The sequence below is a fragment of the Cavia porcellus genome, unplaced genomic scaffold (assembly GCF_034190915.1).
Source record: "Cavia porcellus strain 051 isolate PalLab524CR breed Dunkin Hartley unplaced genomic scaffold, mCavPor4.1 scaffold_7, whole genome shotgun sequence".
In the NCBI taxonomy this organism is placed as follows: domain Eukaryota; kingdom Metazoa; phylum Chordata; class Mammalia; order Rodentia; family Caviidae; genus Cavia; species Cavia porcellus.
The window spans coordinates 49,983,961-50,007,313 of NW_026947490.1; the positions used below are offsets into that span (position 1 = coordinate 49,983,961).

Sequence of the window (23,353 nt, forward strand, 5' to 3'; positions counted from 1 at the left end):
CATACCAACCCGACAAAACTGACCCATCCATCCCTAAGAAAAGGTTCCCGTTACTTCTGCACTTTACATGGCTCTTCAAGTGGGAACAGCAGTTTGGGTTGGCAAGGTTCTTTAATGTAGTTGAGTGAAAAGATGTGTGAACTGTTCTGAAGTCTGCGGCATCCCTGGGGTTGACATAACTGAAGTTTTAGATAAGGAGGGCACTGTTCTCAAATGTCACCATTCCCTTCCCTGTTGTCCTTGCAGGCCGCCAGCCCACAGGAGCCGAGAGGGCTTCCACGGCCACCACGGAGGAGACTGACATTGATGCTGTGGAGGTCCCACTTCCTGGGAATGACGTCTTAGAATTTAGCCGTGGTGTAACTGACCTGGATGCTGTAGGAAAGGAAGGGGGCTCCCACTCTGACTCCAAGGTAGGCAGGAGTGGCCTATCCAGGTGGTCTGCACATGTGTGTCCCTGCTGCCTGTGAGAGTGACCTGTGTCACAGCCTCAGTCTCAACTTCAGGCCATTAGAGTTGCTTTTTAGCCCCTGTTACTCAGCTTCAAAGTCAGGTACCTCACAGCACAGGGGCAGTGCTGGAGCATGTTTCGTGGCCTCTGAGAGGGACCTGACATCTGTGGAATTGGTCCCACATGACACACTAGACACTGTCGTGTATCGGGATCCTGTGGGGGCTCATTTCTGATTGCATTGTGCTCCCGGGCTCCCACCTGTTTGTGATTTTCATCTTCTCCCTACACAGCACCATCTTACCTCTGCACAGATCAGTGCAAGGCTGGTCCTGGCACGTGCATGTGATACACATAAGCCCCTGGGGCTTAGTTAAGGGCGCTGTGTCTGTTCAGGCCCCTCTGTGTGCTCTCATGCTTATGTGCCTTTAATGCTACTGTGTGTCAGCACTGTTGAGTTTGGAAACTGGCCCACTGCATGTTAGAAGCCAAGAGACCACCTTAGGACAGGCACCATCATTGCTAGTCTAGCATACTACAGGCAGGGCTTTCCAAGTTCCTAATGTGATCCACATTTAAAAACCAAGAATTTAGCCTTGCATGGTGGTCCAGGCCTATAATCCCAGCACTCTGGGAGGCTGAGACAGGAGATTTGCAATTATGAGGCTAGGCTGGGCAACTAAGCAAGACCCTGTATCAAAATTAAAAGTAGGGGTGTTGGGGGCAGTGATATATCTCAGTGTGAAGGCCTCGAGTTTAATCTTCAGCTTTGCTTTGTAATATACACAAAAAGCAACTATGAACGTGAGACCAAATTTGGACTTGAAGACAGCTCAAAAGATCTGACCAACAGCTAGGGTGGTTTCACTCAACTACATTAAGGAACCTTGCCAACCCAAAGTGCTGTTCCCACTTTAAGAGCTGTTGGTTCACAGCCTGCTTCTGTGCTTTTCTCACCTTGACTATGCCTTATCTCAGGTGAAGGCTGTCAGAGCAGCTCATCAAAAGGAGAAGTCTGGGAAGTTAGGAGGACAGTGGCTGACATTCCTTTTGATACCTGGTCAATCTTATGAGAGGGACAGTGGCCTTCCGTGCCTGGATGCCATCCTCTTGGGCATCTGAAGAGGGACTAGCTACAGGACCACAAGAAATGAAATGTGTCATCCTGCCACTGAAGCCTGAGTCATAGGAACTGCCTTTGTAGCGGCCTTAGTAAAAGTGTCCAGCAAGAGGAGAAGTCAGAAATGGTTACCACTGAACATTCTGTGTGCAGATGTTCCTCCCTGGGGATTTTCACTGTGTAGCAGCAACATGGAGGCAGACAAGAGGCAGCTATGCCTCACCAGGTCTCTTTCTTTTTAATGCCCGATTGACAAGAAACATCTCAGACATTGGAGGAGGGAACACTAGGGACAGAATGAACAGACTGAGTTGCTCCCTTCTTATTCTCATAGTAGGGTGGTAGAGAGATGTGTTTATAGAAATAGACTCTTCTAAGTCTAGAACCTCAAAGAACTCAACTGTGGTGACAGGGAAGCAGTGGGAATGGGAGCAGCCACATGGGACCAGTCACAGAGGTGTTCAGATTCACCTTTCTCACTGTGGTGTCCAAGCATAGGCAGCCACGTGGCTTCCTCCCCAAAGCCCCATTCCAGTCCATCTCTAGCTCATATGTTCTAGGTGGACCATCTCATTTTGCCCATGCCCATGTCATGAAGAGTGCAGAGTTTTAAAGGTGACCCTGCCCCATTGTCACATCCTGTCTTCTCTTCTCCCTCAGGTCTCACCCCACCCTCAGGACCCCATGCTGACAGCCTCACCTCACATGCTGCTGCCCTCCTCGATCTCGAAGCCACCAGGCTTGGGCACTGGGACACCACTGTCTACCCACCACCAGATGCAGCTCCTCCAGCAGCTCCTCCAGCAGCAGCAGCAGCAGACACAAGTGGCTGTGGCCCAGGTTCTCCTCAGCCTCCTCCCTACTTCGCAGGCTCCACTCTCATGGGCTTGATGCACCTTCCCTAGCAAGGGGCTCAGGGCAGGTTTAAATCTAGGGAGCCATAAAGAATCGCTCATGCTATTGGTTCATTGCTTGTTGGGGAGTTGGGGAAGTGGAGGAGCTGGGAGGGAGAGATAGGGGATGCGAGTGAAATGGAAAAACACATTTTGGTTTCCCATGTATCCCCCGCTCTGAGTTGGGCTTGGCTGGCTTGGCTGTATATGTTGGATAATGACATCAACTTACCAAGGAAAAAGATGCACACAATTTCACCTTCCTTTCCTACCTTGTTTTCCTGGTGCCGAGTTGGGAAAGAATGCTTTGGGAGTCAGGACAAGTGAGACTTTCAAGATACCATTCATAAAATAGCCCAAAGTATAAATTTGTGCCAAACATCCTTGCAAAGACATCTCTAGCATCTCAGTTTCCTTGTTCATAACAGGTGTCCGAGCCTGCACCTGTGATCTTCTTATTCTGGGCAGTATTTGATGCAGTACTAACCTTGAAATCATTATAATGAGATTGAATTTACAGAAATGTAGGTAGATTATTCGAGCCATAATGAGAAGAATTGGCTTTGCTCTTGGGGTCAAGGTGGTATTTGTGCCCTGAAGGCTTGTTGGGCCACTGCTACTTAATAGGAGAGAGGTGAGCTGATTTCCCTTCCAGCTATTAGCAGAGACTGCTCCTGTTTGCTTTCTGTGGAGGGCACTGCAGCCCACATCTTCGTTGAATTTAGGAGTCTGAGCTTTATCTCTACTTGGACAACTGGGAATGGTGAAGACACATTCATCCATTTCACTTAAAGGTCTGAATCCTGAGAAGGCTCAGCACATGAGTGGTGGGTAAAGGTAATTAGGAAAATGGGGCAGTCAGGATTTGGGAGAGCTGATGTGGGGACTGGAATGGCGGCTGCCGGCACAGGCATTCTGAATCCACTTGGTCAGACTGGCTGCGTAGGTTTTCTAAGCCCAAAATTCAGGGTGCAGAGTTTTCCAGAGAGTATTTGTTCATCTTCATTGTATCATCCGTGTACTCTTCTTTTGGCTCTTAGAGGGGAGTGAATTCTGCAGGCAGAGCTGTACTTTCCAATGGCAGTGCATGCCACTACCAGATTGGCTGTGACTTGACCTTGAAAAGGCCTTCTTGTGACCTTCTCCACTGAACTGAGCCTGATGGGAGCCTTATGAGAGACTTTAGCACCCAGTTTCAGAAGAGTTGATTCAGTGGGACATTGTTCCCACTGGAACTAGGGCATTTAAGAAAAATTCTGACTGTGAAACCAAAGAACCTGAGGCGGTACTAAGGAGGATTTGCAGATGTTTCCCCAGACAGCAATAGAGAAGAGGGAATATCATTAGTGGCTTCTTATAGTTGGAGAAAAAAATTAGTCCTCTTTGTTAAAAGAACTCATTTCCTATGGTTAATGATGGTGTGTCAGTCTGAGGATTCCCCCTTCTCTTCCCTAGAGTGACAGATGACAGGAGTACAGAGCTCAAGTGCTCCAGCACAAAGCCACATCATTTCCAAAGATTTCCCACTGAATAGAAATGCATTCTCCAAACATAATTCTTTTTTCGCTTAGAGCATATCAATTGCCAAGTAATTATTATTTATCTAAGAGTAGGCTTGATGCATATTCATGATGTTATATTATCAGAAAGGCCTTCTGATAATTTGGAGTCTCTGCTAAGTAAGAAAATCTACTTGCAAATGTGTAATTGACACACAACAAGACTGTTGTGGCAGTTGAAGGAAGCACTGAATGTACGAAGCAATAAGACCTACACCGTAGCACAGGTCTGCCACCGCCAGCATGTAACCCTACAGTGGTTTCCTGGCATGGACTCAAGCCTTCTGAGCCCGGCCCTGTTTTAATTACCTCTCTCCTAAAGATAGTGAGTTCGGAGGAAGTGAACGGTGTGGTGACTGGGGTTTACTCTATGAGCCGCTCTCAGCCTTAGCCTCTCATTCCTTTGGAATCTGTTGGATGTAGCTTACAGTACCCTGCCTGGCTCTCAGTTCAAGCAGTAACATGACGAAAGGCCACCAAAGAGCCACCATTGAGCATCCATGTTCCCACTTTGGGAAGAGCAGTAGATTTCCAGGATCTTCAGATCGGACAGGATCTTGAGGTCATCTGATAGCTTCTCAAACATACTCGTTTCCCCCTCTCTTGTGTCCTCATCAGTCAGTCTTTCCCTTCCTTCCTTCTGTCTGTGTCTTGCTTTTGTAGGTGAAGTATTATCCCTTCAGCTAGCCTGCCCACAGGTGGATTCAGTCTTAAACTAGCCTTCAATTAGAGGTTTCTTTGAAAACTCTTTTTGTGCACTTTCATTGTGGGATTTGACTCAAGGGCTTTTTTTTGGTAAGTATTCATATCCTTGAGTAAAATAATTAAGATATGTAGGTGGTTAATAGGTCATCTTAGTGTCTTTGACACATTTGAAATTAACCAACTTCAGCATGTATGGTCTTTCTGCCAGATTCCAGTCTCCAGTATGAAGTCAGATTGTACTTGTTCTGTCAAACTCTCCGGCAGCAGAAAGCAGGGTTTCTATCTTTCTTCATTGAATTACCATGAGTGCCCAGAATTTCACTAATTAAAACTGTGACCTCCGCATTTCAAGTAGGATCACATTTTCCCTTGCTCTGTGTGCATCCAAGCTCTCCTGCGTTGTTCCTGAATAAAATTCTAAGGATAAGGCCCCAGTTTCAGCAGACAGGTAGTCTTGGGGTCACTTGTGGCATTATGTATGTCTCCTGCCCTGTTCACTCTTCCAGGCCAGTCTGATTCTGCAGTTGCTATTGGGACCAGAGTTAGATCTCTTCCACAGTGTTCACATTTGGTCTAAACCCTCAAGATCTCTCCCCAAGTTTGTTCAGAGCTGGTCTTGAAGGGATCTTAAAGTTCTAGAGACAGGAGATGTCCAGCCAACTCTTTACTTCCAGATCAATCCTCAGTGTGTAAATAGTGAATTAACCAAGTCCCTCTGACCTGCTCTCCCAACCCAGCATGAGGCCTGCCTGGCTGCACAAGCTTCCTGCTTTTGGATTGACCTGAAGTGCAAGGAGGGTGAATGAGATTTAATCCATGCCTTGAATCCTACCTGGGATGTAGCTGCTGCCTGCATGGCTGTGTGCTGGGCCTTCATGGCTCCCAAATGGATCTGAGCATTGTGGCTGGCTGGCAGCAATTAAGTAGGGCAGGTCTGTTCACAGTTTGCCAATTCCTCGCCTAGCTTATGGGGAAATGTTAGTGCAGCTCATTATTGCTATTTAAAGATTTTCCCTCTACCTGCTGCCACTTCTGCTTATTTAGGAACAAGTGATCGGCTGTTTATGCTTCGCCCTTGTGTGTGCAATAGCTAGTTAGAGGAACAGTGCTGACAGTGCTGCGCATCCCCACCACAGGTCCTAGAGTTAGCATCCGTCCCTGTGGCTTCTCCCAGTCCCCAACACCCTGGCGTGCCCTGCCCCCATCCCTGCCATATGCATGGCGAGACAGCGCCAGTGCCGCCTGCCTCTGCTTACGTGTCTGGTGTGTGTGTGTGGGCAAATTGCTCTGGTTCTCTCCACTGCCATTTCCATGTGCCCACTGCTCCCTAACTTCAGCCTGGCCCTGCCCCCACTTCTGATGGAGGAGCTGGAGTCCAGGCAAGTAGGCTGGAGAGTGAGTGGTCTGATGTTGTTGGGGGGCGTTGAGGGTGGGCGACAGAACTGTGGGAAGTGGTACAAAGCTGGAGGGTGCAGGGTTGAACTGATGCATGTTGTACAGCAGCCAGAATGCAGACAGAAACAGACTCCAGCACTGAGTGCTGCCTTCAGGCCAGATCATGGAGGGCTGTGTCCTGACTTTGTGAGAGGAACAGTCGTTGCCGAAGATGACAGAGCTCTGGAAAAGAGACACTAGCACGTGCCTTTGCAGAAATGAACGTGCTCTCCTTTCATGAAAGGTGTTTCCTTGAAAGAGAAGCATGCTAAGTACAAATGAAGGTCCCTCTGGGAGGGAGGAGGCGGTGCATTCTGCTCCTGTCAAGGGGAAAGCAAAACACAGACACAGCATAAGCCTCAACAGAGACTGGGAGAAAGCCGCTCATTTCAGGGCTTCAGGTTCACTTTACAGTGTGGGGAAGTCCAGGCTGTTTTCTCCCCACCCGGCCTCATTTGGATTCTCCTGCAGCACTGCCTTCCGCAGTTGAGGTTTGAGCCTTATGCTTGGTGCCACTTCTGACAGGTGCAGGAGATAAGGGCTCATTAATGTAAGTTTAGGGCAGCGGCAGCAGGAAGTGCTTTCCACGCTCTCAGGTCTGAAGCAGGGTTGCTCCTAAAATGGGATAACTGCATTTGCAGGGAAAAATTCTTACATAATCTGAGACAGCCAACACTCAAGTTCAGGAGCTTTTTCTCACACACTTAGTGCCAGTAGATCTGTGATGGGAGCATTTGATTCAAGGGTCTCTTTCTATGTGTTGATACTGTTCTCCTGTTGGAACCTGGATGCCTATAAAAGAAGCTTCCTTCTTTTTTCTCTGGTTTCTGTAAGAAGTAACCACTCAGGTTCCTTCATCCTCAAGTCTAATTCTCAGAGCTCACAGTGCGAAACTGAAGACTTTGCTTCAGTGAGCCTTTAACAAGTGGCCTCTAGTAATGACCATTGTGTCCATCTATATGTAGAATGGACTGTCTGAGCCTCTAGCCAGCTCTGTCAGTTGACAGATGGGAAAACTGGAGTCTAGGGGGAAGTGAAGTATCTATGGTTTCCTAGGGAGAATCCAACAGGTTCCATCATGATGGCACCTGGCGTGGTGGTTTTTGAGTGTCTGGTTCTGTTGGGATGTTCAGACTGAAGGTTAGGGGCTTGAGTCTATAGCATGTGGGTAGGAGGCCCTCAATAGGCCCCAACCAGTGGCATGCAGGAGTCTCTGCTTTTGTTTATATCCACTGAAAACTTGGTTCCACATTTCTGCTCCATATTTCTGTTTCCAACAAAAACAAAATGAACCATTAACAGTTCACCTGTGTAATAGATTCCCTTTGGTGATACTCTTCACTTGAATAAGGAATAGCACTAGCAGATGGAGGATGCACTGGGCCCTTCTTCTGCCAATACATATGGAGGCTTCCAAAGCTCCTGCCCTATTCCTTGACTCAGTAGAATTTGGGGAACTCCCAGGTAAAATGTCTCCATTCCTCAATTTCCAAGGAAGATAAGGTTTAATAGCCTTCCACTATCTTATACCCAAATTATGACCCTTCTTTTTCTGTTCTTTGCCCTCTCCAGATCTTTCTTTGGTTTATAGGAAAGAGTAAAGGCTGCCATGTTGACCAAAATAACAGCTCTGTCCTTAGCACCACTTTTTGGAGGACAGATTTCCTTTAGATTCCTCAGGCATCATCTCCCTGGGGGAAGGATTGGCCTGCCCTTGGGGAGCCACTAATAGAAAGTGACAGCTAGTCTCATTAGTGGCTCCATTTGGTGAGTAGTGAAGCCAACTGCAAGGTCAGGTCCTCAAATCTGGCCAGGGAGGGAAACAGGCACTGCGCCCAAGAGTATGATTTCCCTGCTGCTGGCTCCCAGGCGGGGCAGGTGCGGGGGCCGCTGGGTGCCTCAGTCAGACTCAGTGAGACCATGGGGTGGTGACGATCGCAGAAAAAAGGTGGATCTGTGGAGCATACTGATTTTTAGACATCTAGGACACTTATTACTGAGCAAGAGAATCAGCAAAGGTGACTGCCGCCCACCATGTTTCTTATCTCCTCCATCTCCTGTCTAGCCTGACTTTGTGCCCTTTGACCACACCATGTTTTGGTCCAAGAAAACACTTTTCCCCATAAACTAGGTTTCCAAATTTATTAGTTTCCTCTCTTCAGCGGCATCCTGAGACAAGAGACTCACCTCCTAGCACAAGAATCATGTATGGATGGGCCTTACTAGTGGTTATGTGACTTGGTGTCCACGCACACTGGTGCCTTGGTTCATGAACTTAATTCTTAACACAATTTTAGTCGTAAATCAAATTGGTCATGAACTGAATCACATTTCCCCTTTGATTTGCTTGGAAACCAGTTTGGTCTGTGACCAGAATCGTGGAAAGAGTTAAGTTTGTGAACTAAAGTATCACTTTTCCCCCATCTCCTCCATAACTTCTGTTTCACAGGAGGCTCGCAGGTCCAGAGGAGGTAGTTAGACATTACTGGCACAGAGCCTGCTCAGGTGTGCTGTTGCCCACTGTTCTTCCCCAAGAAGGTCATGAATTGATGAGGGGCTTCCTGTAGACAATCTACCACAGACCTCTGATGATGTCAGATAAGGCCCTGCTATGAGTCACTCAGCAAACATTTGGCCTCTTCCAAGAAGAAAGCATTGTCCTAAATACTTCCATGGGAAATAACAAGGAACAGATGCTCAGGCCAAGAAGCTGACCTCTACAGACATAAGACAGACTTTATTATGCCCAGATCTCTCATTTAGAAATACAGGACTGAGCTATATATCTATTCTTTATTTCCTAAGTTGCCCAGGCTGGACTCGAACTTGCGATCCTTCTGCCTCAGCCTCTCAGAGTGCTGGGATTACAGGTGTCTACCACTATGAGCCACTATGCTTGCTATTCCTCATCATGCTTGTACATAGGAGAGGAAAGATTATGTAGGGATTTACTGTGATACTACTCTGAGTTTTTGTTTTCTAAAAAAAAAAATGAGACAGGAGTACTCCGACCAAAGCAGTGCTGTGCTGAGTGTTCGTAGTGGGGGTGGAGGGCAGTGTGGTGTGTGGGAGGGTGGCTCTTTGCTGTCTCTGGCCCTTGGTGTGGGATACAGCCTGGTACCTGAGTGACAGCTCATGGCCTCCCCCATACAGAGAGATGCACAGGCCCAGTGACCCAGCTCCTCTGGCTCCTGCTGCAGAGCCACAAGCCCAGGTGTCCACTTTGCTGTGGTCTTGAGTGGAATGGAGAGGGCGTCTCTGGTTCTGGCCGCTCGGGCAGTCCTCATTTACATTCATGTCCCTCTCTCCTCTGTGTCCCGTCTCCCCTCTGTCCTCCCTGCCTCCTCTTCTCTGCAGGTTCACCTGCTGAAGGACCAATTGGCTGCTGAGGCTGCAGCACGGCTGGAGGCCCAGGCTCGAGTGCACCAGCTCCTGTTGCAGAACAAGGACATGCTGCAGCACATCTCCCTGCTGGTCAAGCAGGTCCAGGAGCTGGAGCTGAAGCTGTCAGGACAGAACGCCAGTAAGCCAGGGCCCTGTCCAGCCCCTCCACCTCTCTGTGTGGATGCTAGCAAAGCACATGTTTCCTCCCTAAGGCTTTGGGCGATGCTCTATTGGACCCCTGACCTTGCCCATGGGAAAACAGGCCTTTTGTTTGTCCGGTCTGTGTATGCCATGAACCCCAGCTGAACACCAAAGCAGACCTTGGCTGCCATCTAACCCCACACCCAGCACTGGCCCTCGTGCTCCCCAGAAGTCCCTGCCATCTGCTCATCTTGCCTTTACCTGACAGGGCTCTGGGCACTGTACATCCTAAGGCAGCCTGTATCTTTCTCAGAGGGCTTTTCCAAGAAAATATGCAGAGCACGTATCGCATGTCCTGTTCTCTGTGAGCTCTGCTGGGAGATCTCCACACTGTGTTTCACGACTCTGGTACAGACAAAGCTGATAGCCATATGTCCATCTAACAGACAAGGCAACAGAGTCATTATAGCCAGACAGCTCTGCTGGTCAGTGGCAGGAGTGTCCAGCACCTGGCCAGAGGTGCTGCCTGTGCACCCAGCTGTCTCCATGCAGGCTGGGAAGCAGCAGGAGTAAGCATGTCTCCTGCCTCCTTATTGAGCCTCCTCATGGTACCTATGCATGCTCAGAGTCAGGTGATGATGGACTCACTGGTCACCTAGAATCCTGGAAACTGTGCCAGAGTATTTTTATCTATAAGAACTCATTTGATCCTTGTAATGGTGGATGTTGTTGTACCCATTTCACAGATAAGCAATCAGAGGTTAAGTAACTAGCTCAAGGTCACATGGGTAGAGCCAAGATTCACAACCTGGTCTAACTGCAAAATAAGTATTTTTCCATTTATATAATAAGTTCTCCCAAACTAATTCATGGGCTTTAAAAAACAGATGTGTATCACTGAGCCCAGCCCAGAGATTTCTTACCAGTAGAAATAGTGCAGGGATGGGAGTCTGTATTCTAGAAAAGGCCCAAAGGCCGGTAACCATTTTACCATTTTGTAAGCTTCTCTGGCTTGTCCAGTGATTCGTTAGTTGGGGTTCTGTTCTATCCAACTAATGCTGATTTACAAAAAGGCTATAAAATTTTTTTTTCCAGTACTGGCGATTATTTTTTCCAGAGCCTGTGTACTGAGCTACCCCCTCCCCCCGGTCTTTTTTTTTTTAGACAAGGTCTCACTAAATCGCTGGGTTCAAACGTGGGGTCCTCCTGCCTCAGCCTCCTAGAGGCTGGCACTGAGCTGATAACCTTTTCCCACTGCAGGCCCCAGGCAGAGCATTCAGTGGCCAGCCTAAATGATCACGTGGTTCTCTTGTGGCCTTTGCCAGTCTCTGGAAGTCCTTGGGGGTGGGGCTGGGGTGCAGTGTAAGACCCTGGTGGGCTGCTGTGAACTTGGACAGAGAAGGGCCCATGGCATGCGTTTTCTTCTTTTTAGGGGGGTGTGGGGAGGGATCTGAACCTGGGGACTTGTACATGCTACCACTGAAGCCCACCTCCAGCCAGTTGCCTTTCCAAAACAGAGTCCTGCCTGACGTGGCCCCTGTCCTCTTGTCTCCCCGCAGTGGGCTCGCAAGACAGCTTGCTGGAGATCACCTTCCGTTCGGGAGCCCTGCCCGTGCTCTGTGACCCCACGACCCCTAAGCCGCAGGACCTGCACTCGCCGCCGCCGCTGGGCGCGGGCTTGGCTGACTTTGCGCCCCCTGTGGGCAGCCCCTTAGGTAGGCGCGACTGCTTGGTGAAGCTGGAGTGCTTCCGATTCCTCCCTTCCGAGGACACCCCAACCCCGGCGCAGGGGGAGCCTCTCCTGGGGGGCCTGGAGCTCCTCAAGTTCCGAGAGTCAGGCATCGCCTCGGAGTACGAGTCCAACACTGACGAGAGCGAGGAGCGCGACTCGTGGTCCCAGGAGGAGCTGCCGCGCCTGCTGAATGTCCTGCCCAGGCAGGAGCTGGGCGACAGCCTGGATGATGAGATCGCCGTGTAGGTGCGGGGCAAGGAGACGCCGACAGGTGCCAGGAGCCGTGTCCGGCTGCTGCTGCCCGGGTAGGGGTGTCCAGGGAAGGCGTGCTGCTGAGGATAACACCCAGGGGCAAGGAGAGTGGTGGAGGCGTCGAGGGGAATTAGGATGCTGCTTTGGAGGGAAACGGGGAGGAAAATTGGACTCCCAGAGGTGAATCAGTTCTGTCTTCTGCTGTGACTAAAGGATGGTGGAAGCAGGGCCTTCCTGGGCCCATGGCTCCGGGAGAGGGTCCCTCCTCCATATCACTAGGCTGCTGGAAGACCCCCCATCCCTGTTGCACTCTCAGATTCCTCTGCCCCATATCACTTGTCACTTGATGCCCTAGAGGACCCTTACTCCCTGTCTCCGTGGTCCCGACCATAAAGGGAAGCCATTGGTACCTTCTTAGGTACTCTGTTTCTGGATATCAGGATGCTACCAGTTGCCTAAACCTCCCCTGACCTTACAGGGGAATTCCTTCTCCAGACCCTTGCTGAGATTGTAGAGGTTGAATGTTCCAGGCTGTTGCTTTTCATATGAGTATGGATGGGAATGTGTCCCAAGTCACAGTGGATAAATTATTGCAGGAAATGGGATGCAAACATTTTCTGTATGGAGTGTGAGATTATTAACATCATTCAGGTCCTGCTGCAAGAGCCCAGGGTCAGGACAGCCTGTTTGCAGCCACAAGTTACTTAGGTCGATACTTCAGTTTGCAAGCCCTGCCCCACCTGCCTCCTACCTGCAGACTGGCCTCTGTAAATAGAGGTCAGGAAGTACCCCCACATCCCCGCTGTGTCCTGCTGCAGGGGCTGTGTCAGCAACCCTTTTATAGCACTTTGCTCTGAAAGCTCAGAGACCCAGAGCCCCCTGCCCTACCTCTCCTCCTGTCCCGGCCACTGGGCTAATAGTCGATTTTTACTGCAAAACAAAACAAAAATGGATGGAGGTTGATGGCTGAGACTACTTTTGTCCACTCTTCAAGAATCACTGCCACTTAGATCAGAGACCACAGCTGTGCTGCCCTGGCCCCTTGCTCTGTGGGTGCATGCCTTGAGCACACCTGTGAGAAGTTTTATGTGCCACTCTATCAGGCTGGTGGGGCCCAGGAAGAAACGCTCCTTTTGCTCCTGCAAGGTCAGAAGTGGCTGTTAATAGATTTTGAGATGCCTAAAGAGAGAGCTGGGATATGCTTGAATGTTGTGTTCAGGGGAAGAAGTCTCCCTCCTAGACCACTAGCTGCAGACCAGGCTGTAGTATTTTGTATTAGAGCACCTACTGAGAAGGATGCAGTCAACCCAATGGAGTTCTGCAACCCCAGATTTGCTTTGGAATTGATATAAATGCAAGTGCCACCTTCTTATAGCCAATCCAGATCAGAAAGTCCAAACTAAAGGAGTTAAGTGCAGCTTTCCATTAACCTCCCCCGGTGCATCAGGGTGTTCAATGGAAATGGGATGAGGTGCTGTGTGTGTGTGTGTCTGTGTGTATGTGTGTATGGACGGGGATTACACATGTGTAATGGAAGGTAAAGATATGCAAGAAGTGACTGGAGAGGTGAGATAGAGGATCTTTGGGGTGATTGAAACAATGGTAGATTTGTGTCCTTTTTCCTAACATGCATTCAGTTGGAGAGACAGTTCATTTTCTAATTAAGCATTGGAAATAGGTCCAAACACACAGGGAAAGAAGGGTGTGCGATCCGCAGAACTAGAGAAACAGCCATCAGGCATCCAGTTTGTCTGAGCCTGCTCAGCTTATGGAACCCTAACCTTGGCTTCCTTGAGTCTGAGACCTTTGAGACCATCAGTCTTTTGCATGTCCAGGCAGTAGAAAGTCTGTTTTCTTGAGCCCGACCACCTGCAGGCAGGAGTTAAGGGTGGAACCAGATGCCAGTGGATTTGTGAACGAACTGTGGTTGGAGGAGGCTTGTGTGGATGTGATTAGGGGGTAGGTAAGGAAGGTAATTTCTAAATGGTCTTGAAAAGCTTTCTAGGGAAAGAATAAAGGAAATAGAGGCAAGTAAAAAGAAATGGGAATACCAGTTACATCTGATGTTAAGCTGGGACCTGTTCAAGGCTTTTGCCCCAGTGTCCACCTGTCTCAAGCCTACACTTTCCCTGATTCAAGTCTTCCCTGGAGTATTTGTTCATGTATGACACCCTCTCCCGTGTGACCCAAATGTGTGCACACTTGATGTGTGGAGATGGGAGACCAAGGAAAGATCTAGGAGCTTGGGAGGGTCACCAACCACCGACCTCCCTCAGGGCCAACTGGACAGGAAAGGGAATGTTACAGACCTGATTTGCCAGTGACATCACTCTGTCCTCTTCCCTTCTTGCTTCTTGCTCTGCTAACTCAGCCCTGCCTTTCTCTTTTTTGTCCTTCTGCTCTGCCCTATGTGGAGAACATGTGGACACCAGGGGCTCTTCCCTTATTGGTGCCTGCCCCACCCTGCTTTAGGTGCCAACAGACTTGGTCACACCAGGTCTCACAGTTGCAGAGCCAGAAAAGAATTTTTCTGCACAGGATGGACTGCATATAAAGACTGAAAATTATATTCCTTATACCCCTGCTGTCAGTGCTATCTGTAAAACCTCTTCTTAGCCCACTTCTCTCAACTGATCTTGTTTAGGAATTGTATTGCTTTATTTACTCTTTGCTTGACTGCTTCCTCCTACCCTCTCTCCCTCTAGCCCTCTACTTCCCAAAACTGTTGTGTCATTAACTCTGTTGGATCAACTCTCTGGGAAAAGATTCTGTTAATGTAAGTGCACTTACTCCCTGGATGTTGTCACTAGTCTAGTGGCTTTTGCTAAATAAATCTTTCTTATTTCTAAAAGCTTTTCCATGGTCTTTTCTTGCTTCTTCTATTTCACCTGCTCCTTCTATGCCTCTCACTTCCACCCACTTCCCAAACCAGGAGGGATCAGTTCTGTGACATGTTCCCAAGGGTGTGGCACTAAGAAGGGATTCACATATTCCCTGAAGAAGGGGAGCAAAGTGGTGCCCTCAGTTGGTGCATACAGGCAGCCTTACTGGCTCACACTGTACCACTGGTTTTAACTGAGACTAACTTTGTTTCCCTAGGGGATGTTTGATAGTATCTGGAGATATTTTCATTCATCACAGCTAGGGAAGGTATCCTAATACGTAGTAGGTGGAGATCGGAGGTGCTACTAAACATCCTGTGCAAGACTGCCCCCCAACTAAGAATTATGCACTTCCAAATGTCCGTAGAGTTAAGGCAGTCCCATCTGTGTAGTCGCTTCAGACCCCAGGTCCTTTCAAACTCCAAATCATGTTAGGATACATGATAGCAACAGATGTTTGAGTGCTTGAGAAAGTACTGCACCCTCGTTTCTAATATAACTAGGATCAAGATTATACAGTTTCACTGGGTCCCAGCTGAACATGAGATCGGTCGGAGTCTGAATGGGCCCATTCTAGAATGTCCACACAGGAAACAAAACATGCTGCATAGGAAGCGATAGGGGTTTGAGCCCAGCTCCTCTCTTTGAGCAACAAAAGAACGACAAACGATACTTTAACAGCACAAAGAGCAGGGCTGCAGTCAGTTACCGTATAGCCACGGGGGCGACTGTGGCCGCCCTGCCCACATACTAGCCCACCTGTCGGGGAGGCAAAGATGGAGGAAAGTTGGGGTCAGGTCCCTGAAAGGAGATGCAGGGCTGCGGTGGGAGGACCCATGCAGTCATCGGGAGCTGAAGCGAGAGGTAAATAAGTCATGCAAATATGACCAGTAAGTGTTCAGCTTTTGTCCTTTTCCTTTTGGAAATACATAATGGGCTGATCTCACCCATGTTTCTGGGTCAGATTGGCAATGAGGCTCCCACAGAAATAAGAGTGAGGGTCAGGGCTGTCCCCTGGGCACATTAGGTAACAGGGAGCCATAGCTCACATATTTATCTGCCTGTTTTGAAAAACAGCCATGAAACAGTATCCCCTGGGTGAAAGGTGATTGTCATCTATTTCAGCAAAAGATGCCCATCCTAAGTGAGCCACTGCAGCGTATGTGTGCAGTGAGAATGGGCCCTTCCTCTTCATCCCTTTGCTGCCTCTGCCCAGGGGCCTGTTGTTCTCTCCACCCCACCTGTCGGAAGATCTAACATCTAGGAAGCCATCAGACTGCAGCCAGGCTTCCCACTGCTCATACAGGAGAGTCCAGCCTGCCATGCTCCTGGAGGGTGGAGATGGAGCAGATCCTACAGAGGCCAAGCAGAAGGCGAGGATCCTGGAGCAGCGGTTCTCAGTTCTCAGCTGCTTCAGCGACACTTGGAAGGCTGGTTAGGATGGAGCTCCTAACTCAGGAGATCTGAATGGGGCCTGAGAATTTCATTTCTAACACGGTTCTGGGGGCGGGCTGCCTGTACTGCTGGTATAGACAACTTACTTTGAGAGGATATTCCCAAACTTCAGGCACAGTCCTTTCTGGGGGAGGAGGGGAGAGGAGAGAGGAGAGGAGAGCAGAGGAAGCCGGCAGGGAGTTGAGCCTGGGGTTGCTAAGCAACTGTTGGATGAAGGGAATAAGGACTGACTGGGCTCTGGAAAAAACGGCAGGTGGTGCAAGGTGACCCCAGACTTGACAGAAGCTGTGACTAACCGATTTATTGGCATCTCTCTAGACACAGCAATAGGCTTCCTCCCCTGTTTACCTGAGGTGACTACTTGAAGGCCTGGCAGCTGCCTGAGGAGAGCCTGTCCCCGGGCCGGGACTTCTGCTCTTTGCTCCAGAGGGCTTTGAGCTTGCAGTAGTACACCCTGCAGCTGAATCCCTCCTTAAACCCCCACCTGATATGACCTTTAAGGGAGTGCAGCGTGGGGTACATGCGACAACAGGCCGCACATTTGTAGCCGTTCTGCTGAGTTGGGTACCACTTGGAGGCCATTAGGATGTCCTGGGATGTGACGTAATCCACAGAGTCCAGGCCGTGCCTGGTTTTTCTAGTGGCTTCTGGGGCACATGTGTTCTCTGGGGAGGAAGAGGAGGAGCAGATACTCTCAGCCTCGTCCTCAAGAAGGCTGCCATCCCCTCTGCACTCATCCTGTTCCGCCTCTGGGAGGCTGCAGGCTTCTAGGTGGCTCTCTTTGTCCAGGCACACGAAGTAGCTATACGGGGAGAACCAGGGTCGGTAGATGATGCAGTTTCGCCTCAGCTGCTTCCCGTTTGGGTTGTCCCCTGAGGTGCAGTCTGCAAAGTAAAGGGCTGGGTCTGAGCCACAGCAGAGGGCAGGCAACAGCAGGGAGCAGCGACGCTGCAGTGGCTGGAGGTCATCAAGAGAAGCAGAAAAGCAAGAGGATGGGCATCCACGCGTGACCTCAGGGGACCACCTTCCCACCTGGACAGTGACAAAAGGGCAGGCAGAAGATGGCCAGGGAGGGCGATCTGAGACATTCGTTTTTGCTTTCTCTGTTAGTACAGACAGCCATTGGATGTCAGTGACTAAGTGTCCCTGTGTATCAGGTCTTCCCCTCCCAGGAGACAGCTTGTCCTTTGCCTTCTCTAAGCACAGACTCAGACCTTTGGCCTAGTGGACAGACAGACCTCAGACTCTGTCACTCTTTTTAGCACTGACAGCTGTGACCATCTTTCCAGCTTCTTTGCCTATCTTGATCCCTCAATAATTCCCTCAAACAGAAACCACTTCCCCTATCAGCTGGGGAAAAGGAGAGGAGAGGCACCCATACCCTGTTCCCGCCCCCCTCCCCAGGCCTGTGTCACTCTACAGGGCGGGAAGCAGACAAGAGGTTGCCAGTGAAACAATGCGTGAGAGCAGCCTGCAGACTCCCTTCCTTAGGCCCATCCCCAGCTTCCCACATGTTCCCGTCAGAGTCAGGGAAGGCCTCACCTGGGAAGGACACTCTGCTATGCACCCCATGCCGGAGAGAGCTCCTTTGGTACTGGGGTGGCAAGGACTGAGCAGGGTTGGCAGCCTCCTTGGGTACCGCTGTCTTTGCAATGTCTAGGTTACAGAAGAAATACTGGTGAGCTGAGCAAGGTTGGGAACCCTCTCTTTAAAGCTCTCTGAGATGCACCTAAAGGCTCACCCTTTGTATGTCAAAGCACCTCAAAACCGAAGCAAAACAACCTCTGAAACCCAGCCAAGCAGCGCTATTCTGGATGACATCCTGGGGAATTCCAATGGGTACAGTTTTAGTCAGACCTTAAAAAGACCTTCTGGAAAGAGGGCTTTTGAATGTGGCCCAGAGGACATCTGTCTGCCTGACCCACCCCTCAACTGACCCTTCTGCAGCTCAGCACGTGCGTGACTTCACCCTGCACTGCGAGCTTTTGCATCCTCTGGTACCCAGGAGAAGCCTCATTCTCTAGAATATCATGCCCACATGTGGGCCTTTGCTGAGCTCTGCGGTATCTGCATGTAAAGCAGACCCACCTTAAATTCCAGGGTAGTCACTAGGCTTAGTTGGGGGGATGGATTTATAAATATCCTATGTAGTCAAAAGGATGTGTAGGAGAACCACCCCACAGAACACTGCTTCTCAAATTTTAATATGCAAGGAATCACACGGGGCCCTTGTTCAAAATGCAGATTCTGACTCAGTGGGTCTAAGGTGGGGGCTGAGACTCTGCATTTCTAACAGGCTTTTAGGAGATGCTGATGTTACAGGTCTCTAGGGTCCAGGTTTTGAAGTGAAAGTGTTCAGAGTCCACTTTATTCTGCAGTGTTCTCATTAGTTACCCTGCTTTTAGCTACTCACTGATGGTTGAAGTCTAAATCTTTTCTAGCTCGTCAAAACAAAGCTGAAATCCTACTTTCTATGTACACAGACCACTGACCTTGATACTTTTTGCAAACTCCAAGGGGAAGAAATTTGATAAATATTTTCTGTATTTTTGCCTTGCCAGAAATGATTTAACAGTAGGAATTACTTACCAGGAAAGCAGAATTTTGAAAGCTTATTTTCTCCCCATGTATAAACTGGCTTTTTTCACTAAAACATGGTCCTGTAACATGATCTCATAGGGTCCTTAAGTAAAAGCTTCAAAACCCCGATCTGTGTGGTCCTAGTGGTATCAGAATTTACCTGGCAAGCTGGTGGCATATGAGGACAAAATGTCAGGAAAAGTGCTCCGGGCAGAGGAAGAGATTCGAGGTCCAGAGATGCTAAGGAATGAGAAGTTCTCCATATTCTGACCTCCGCAAGAGTATGGAGATCACACACCTACTCCCAAGAGGCTGGCCAGGTTGCCCTGGTGATGAACATTCTGAAACATTGACATCACAAGGTCACATGATTCCACTGACCTGCTAGGTTACCCTGTGAAATGGAGGTGGTCTATCCCAAGCAAAATTTTGTGGTCTCTCTTTAATTGCTAAAGATTTGTTGATGCCATTCCACAGTGGCCTGCACTAGCTGAGAATACCCTGAGACAAGGAAGAATATGGTAGGGATAAGAAAGTGACGCTGTCTTTGTCCCCTTCTTCCTTTATTATTGGCCTTTTGCATATAGACCTCACCATGTTCTCCTAGCCTTGGGGTCCTCTGTCTTCTCTGAATGATCACCTTGCTTTTCTTCTTTATCTGCCTAACTTCTAGCATCAAAGGGTTTTTGGGGTTTTGTTTTAATTTGGGGGTTTTGGTTTGGAAGATGGATATAGATATAGATATTTTAATATCTTATTTGGAAATAACACAAAATTTATAAAACAAAGATAAAGTTAGCACCAGTTAGCACAGGAACACCCACGTGCCCCATATCTAAATTTTCATACTGTTAACATTTTACCCTATTTGCTCGCTCAGTTTCTTTCCCCCACTGTCCTATGTATATGTGTATATACTTGATTTTTTTTCCGAACTATTCACAGGTAAGGTACAAACATTATATCCTTTTATACTTAAAACTTCAATGTGCACTTTCTAAGAATAGGGACCACATATTGTTTCCAATGACTGGTGCTCCTTTCTGTCAGTGACTGAAACACCAGTGGATATTTTTTGCTCTTTCAGTAGCAGGAGATCAGAGCTGCCTCTTTGCTCAGCTTTGGTCTGTCATATAACATAACACTACTGGGGTGTGAAATACAAATGAAAGATGATTGTGATACTTTGTAGATGAGCTCAAGGTGCCCCGTTTTGTATTCTCAGAACATGCCAACTAGATATGCATCAGTGCTTCAGATATAAATGCTGATATGCTTATGCTGAGGGCTAAAGATAGAGTCCACTCCAGCAGTGGCAATGGCGATGGCTCCTTCCATGGTAGGGTGAAGCATGTATGAGTTTATTGTCAGATTCTAGATGGAAGAGCCCAGAGTTGTCTTCCCACCTGTTTTTACAGTCAGTACTAAAATATCTGAAAGACAGTGGTAGAACATGGCTTGTCAGGGTTTCATGGCTTGGTCTGGGTGTACATTGGGATGTAAATCAAAGTCATATACTTTGAAAACTTTTAGGGTGTTGGCAATTTACAGGACCACTGCGGTGTAGAGGAAGTCCATGGATTTGGGAGTCAGAATATGTGACTTCTGGTCCCTCTTACCCATCAGGTGCCTGTGTGATGGTGGCCAAAGTTTCTGCCACTGCTTTTCCATAGTGTTGGAGTCTAATTGGAGTAGATGAATGTGTTCCTGGCTGAGATCTATTGATTTCCATGTGGGTAATAATGTACGTGTAAAGGGATACACATAGGACCTAGGGGACTGTAAGCTTAATCCATCTCATATCTCCCACTGCCAACAGGGGATCTGAGATATACTTGATGGAAAGGAGGTTCAACTTATTGGAGAAATTTGGGAAGCCTGTTTGTAGAGTTAAAATAGAACCGTCTTCTGGTTAGTTATTATAGTTTCTGGGAACCTGGTCATTCAGGCTTCTTGTGCTCCTGGTCTCAGGGCCTCTGTCTGGTGTGCTGTATACTGTGTCATATGTTGTCGCTGGAGGCAGGAGGTGACACTCTTAAAGTGATTGGTCGCTACATAAAATGTGTCTTTCTCTTATTTCCCGCCTGCTTTCCGAGCCCCTTTCTCGGACAGGTAAGATACCCTTCTTGTGGATGATCTATGTTCCTAGGTTCCCCCCTCTGCTTGGGTATGTGATGCTTGGGTGCATGATGGGAGGGATGCTGTTGGGAGGGCCACCCAAGTGGGACCCAGTCACCTCTTTGTCCTCCACTGCCATTATTTACTAAATCACAAGCCTCCATGTCTGAGGCAGGACAGACAGAGTGTGGGAGTCTTCAAGTTCATCAGTAGGAAAGGGGCTCCCTGGGCATCCCTTGGTGTGGGGATGAGGAAGGCCCCAGCCAGAGGCCTAGATCAGAAGGAAGGACAGTTTTTCCTGGTCCAGCCTAGGAGCCCCAGTGAGTACACCTGCAGAGAGGTTTTTGAGATTGTTTTTTATATAGATGAAACAGACTTATGGGCATTTCCCCTACAATGTCAACCTAGGACACATAGACTTTTTAAGAATTAATATAAAGGTCACATTCAACTAAACTAACATTTAAAAAGCCTAGAATTGTGCAAAACTCAAGCCAGGCATTACAGAAGAGAGAAAAATTAAATTGAAAAACACACAGAATTCTATGGTCCGTCAAGGAGCTTATCATTTTATTACAGAGTCAAGATGTATTTACCAGAAAGACTTAACCATCTGTAATGTGAGGACATAGTAGGCCATCTTTGAATTGCTTAAGAATTCAGTCTGTTTTATGGGCTGTATTATAAATGAAAGAACATCAAATACAGGAGCTTCAAAATGGTACATAATCCCAAAGTTATTTGTTATATAGTGTTTTAAAAATAATAATAAAGTTGGGGCTTTGGTGTTTATACTTTAAAAATGAGTGTCTGCTCTGAATACTCACCAGAAAGGAAGCCACCAGGGAAATGTCTGACCCAGGAAGTGGTGGAAGACTTGTTCTTCCCAACACCCCCTTTTTGAAGCACTTCATATAATCCCTTAGGTGCCCATATACTTACCTGCTGGTTTTGGGGATGATTGTTAAATTGTTTAGTTTCCAAGTAGTCTTGGCTGGCTTAGAGAGTGTATAAGTAAGAAAATGAGAAGGGTGTGGGACCCAACAAGCAAACTGTGCCAAAGTGGCTAGATGAGTGGCTAGATACAAGCTTAGCAGAATAACTAGGAGTTGGTGGCCCTGCTGGTTGGAGAGTGCGCTGAGAACTGCTTGAATGCTGGCCACATCTGTACCCAGGGATACTGTGGTCCAAGTCCCCTGGCACAAACCCCACCCCAGGGGAGCTTTTGCCTGCCATCTGGGTGGGGGCCATGACAGAGAATAAGACCTCTGTCCTCCTTTCCATGGCTTTCTCCCTGCCACCAAAACACCCTTAGAACATGGCTCATCTAGGTAGTTGGCCTAGAGAGGATGTTTCTGGTGAAACCACATGAAAGAGATGTGTACCACCTGGCCCAGGATTCAGCAGTCCAGGGCAGGCAAACCACTTTATGCCAGAACCAGACAGAAGTAAGAGTCCATCCTAACCTCCATTTCTCTCAGGAGAGAATTGCCAGGGAGAGGAACCTAGGAATCCTACATGCCCACCCCCTACACTGATACTATATCTGGGATGGTTGGTGTGGACAAGTTTGGCCTAGGTCCGAGGCCTCAGAATTGTGGCTGTCTTGCTTACTGAGCTGGATTTCCTGCTGAGAGAGGATACCCACATGCCAGTGTGTAGACAGCATGGCTCAGAGCCTGGAGCTCCAGCCCTTTCAGCAGCAAGCCTTGGTGTTTCCATCTTGTCCTCCACAATTCTCAGTCTGCAAAATGAGTTTTGGCAATTCAAAATATTTGCTGAGTAGCTACCACGTGCCAGATCCAGGCGAGGTGTTGAAGACCTAAAGATGAATGAGCCAGGACTCTGTTTACAATCCACTCTTCAAATTAACTGTTCAAGACAAGGAGAGATGCCCAGAGAAGGACCACCTACCAAGCAGATTTAGGCAGCTGTTGCTGTGATCCAATTCAGAGCAAAGTAGTAGAAAGAGTGTGAGCTCTGGGTAGGAAAACCTGAGTTCTGTTCCCAGCCCACCAGCAGTTAGTGCTGTGGTCTGAGCCCCAGGAGTTTGTTGTTTGTATCTGAACCACTCTGAGGCCCTTTCCTTGTGTATAAATAGATATCCTACCATGCACCCCTCCCTACTGGGTGGCTGTGAGGGTTATGTAATCTAGGGTTTGCCAGACTTGTCATGCTTCACTGGCTCCAAGTACTGATCTGCTTGGTGGGAGCTGTGGCCTCCTGTCATATAAGCTAAACCATTCTCCCAGATTCCACCCAAGAAACCTGAGGAATTGCTGGCCTGTTTTCCATGGAGAAAAACTTTCCCATGCGATGGCCATCAGCAGGGAGCTTCCACCACCAAGACTCAAACCTGCCATCCTTTCTCTGGCTTCTTAGTGCCTCAATCAGAGGGCTCAGCATGTGCTTATGGCAGTGTAGACATGTCCCATCTCATTGCTTCATCATTTTTATTTTAATTCAAAGGGCTGAGTTGACCCCAAGAGAAAGCGGTCAAGCCACAAGTTAGGGAGGCCAATGTAAAGGAGTAACTTCACCTTTGGATGGTGAGAGCCAGTCACTGATTAACTCGGGTAGGGTAGAATTGGAATTTCTGGTCTTGTGCCCCATAAAGAAAACTACACTAGCGAGTTCAGGAGCATTT

The 23,353-nt window shown here is 48.4% G+C and overlaps 2 protein-coding genes across 8 annotated transcripts in view; one reads left to right on the forward strand and one right to left on the reverse strand.

Annotated features, from left to right (window-relative positions):
- The window catches only part of CUNH1orf226 (chromosome unknown C1orf226 homolog), a 281,545-nt gene that overhangs the window by 253,562 nt on the left and 4,630 nt on the right, over positions 1–23,353 (forward strand). For 5 of the 7 annotated variants that reach the window (XM_013149255.2, XM_063253570.1, XM_063253571.1 and 2 more), the window contains 4 exons: positions 247–413; positions 2,232–2,411; positions 9,520–9,685; positions 11,247–11,402. In XM_013149255.2, coding sequence (XP_013004709.2) covers positions 247–413; positions 2,232–2,411; positions 9,520–9,685; positions 11,247–11,402 — 669 coding nt within the window. The other 2 variants (XM_063253574.1, XM_063253575.1) reach the window with 2 other exon arrangements.
- On the reverse strand, positions 16,310–18,919 carry Spata46 (spermatogenesis associated 46). The gene is made up of 3 exons (XM_003466695.5): positions 18,749–18,919; positions 17,551–17,664; positions 16,310–16,892 (listed from the first exon to the last, which is right to left on the reverse strand). The coding sequence occupies exons 1-3, from the start codon at positions 18,849–18,851 to the stop codon at positions 16,366–16,368; spliced, it is 744 nt and encodes a 247-aa protein (XP_003466743.3). The 5' UTR covers positions 18,852–18,919; the 3' UTR covers positions 16,310–16,365.

What these genes read in the sequence shown, in the direction of transcription:
- Spata46 (XM_003466695.5), bottom strand. Translation starts at nt 18,851, where the DNA reads ATGGAGAACTTCTCATTCCTTAGCATCTCTGGACCTCGAATCTCTTCC. An exon ending in ATATGCCACCAGCTTGCCAG is followed by an intron (nt 17,665 to 18,748) that starts GTAAATTCTGAT and finishes TCTGTAACCTAG; the next exon opens with ACATTGCAAAGACAGCGGTA. An exon ending in TAGCAGAGTGTCCTTCCCAG is followed by an intron (nt 16,893 to 17,550) that starts GTGAGGCCTTCC and finishes TTTACTTTGCAG; the next exon opens with ACTGCACCTCAGGGGACAAC.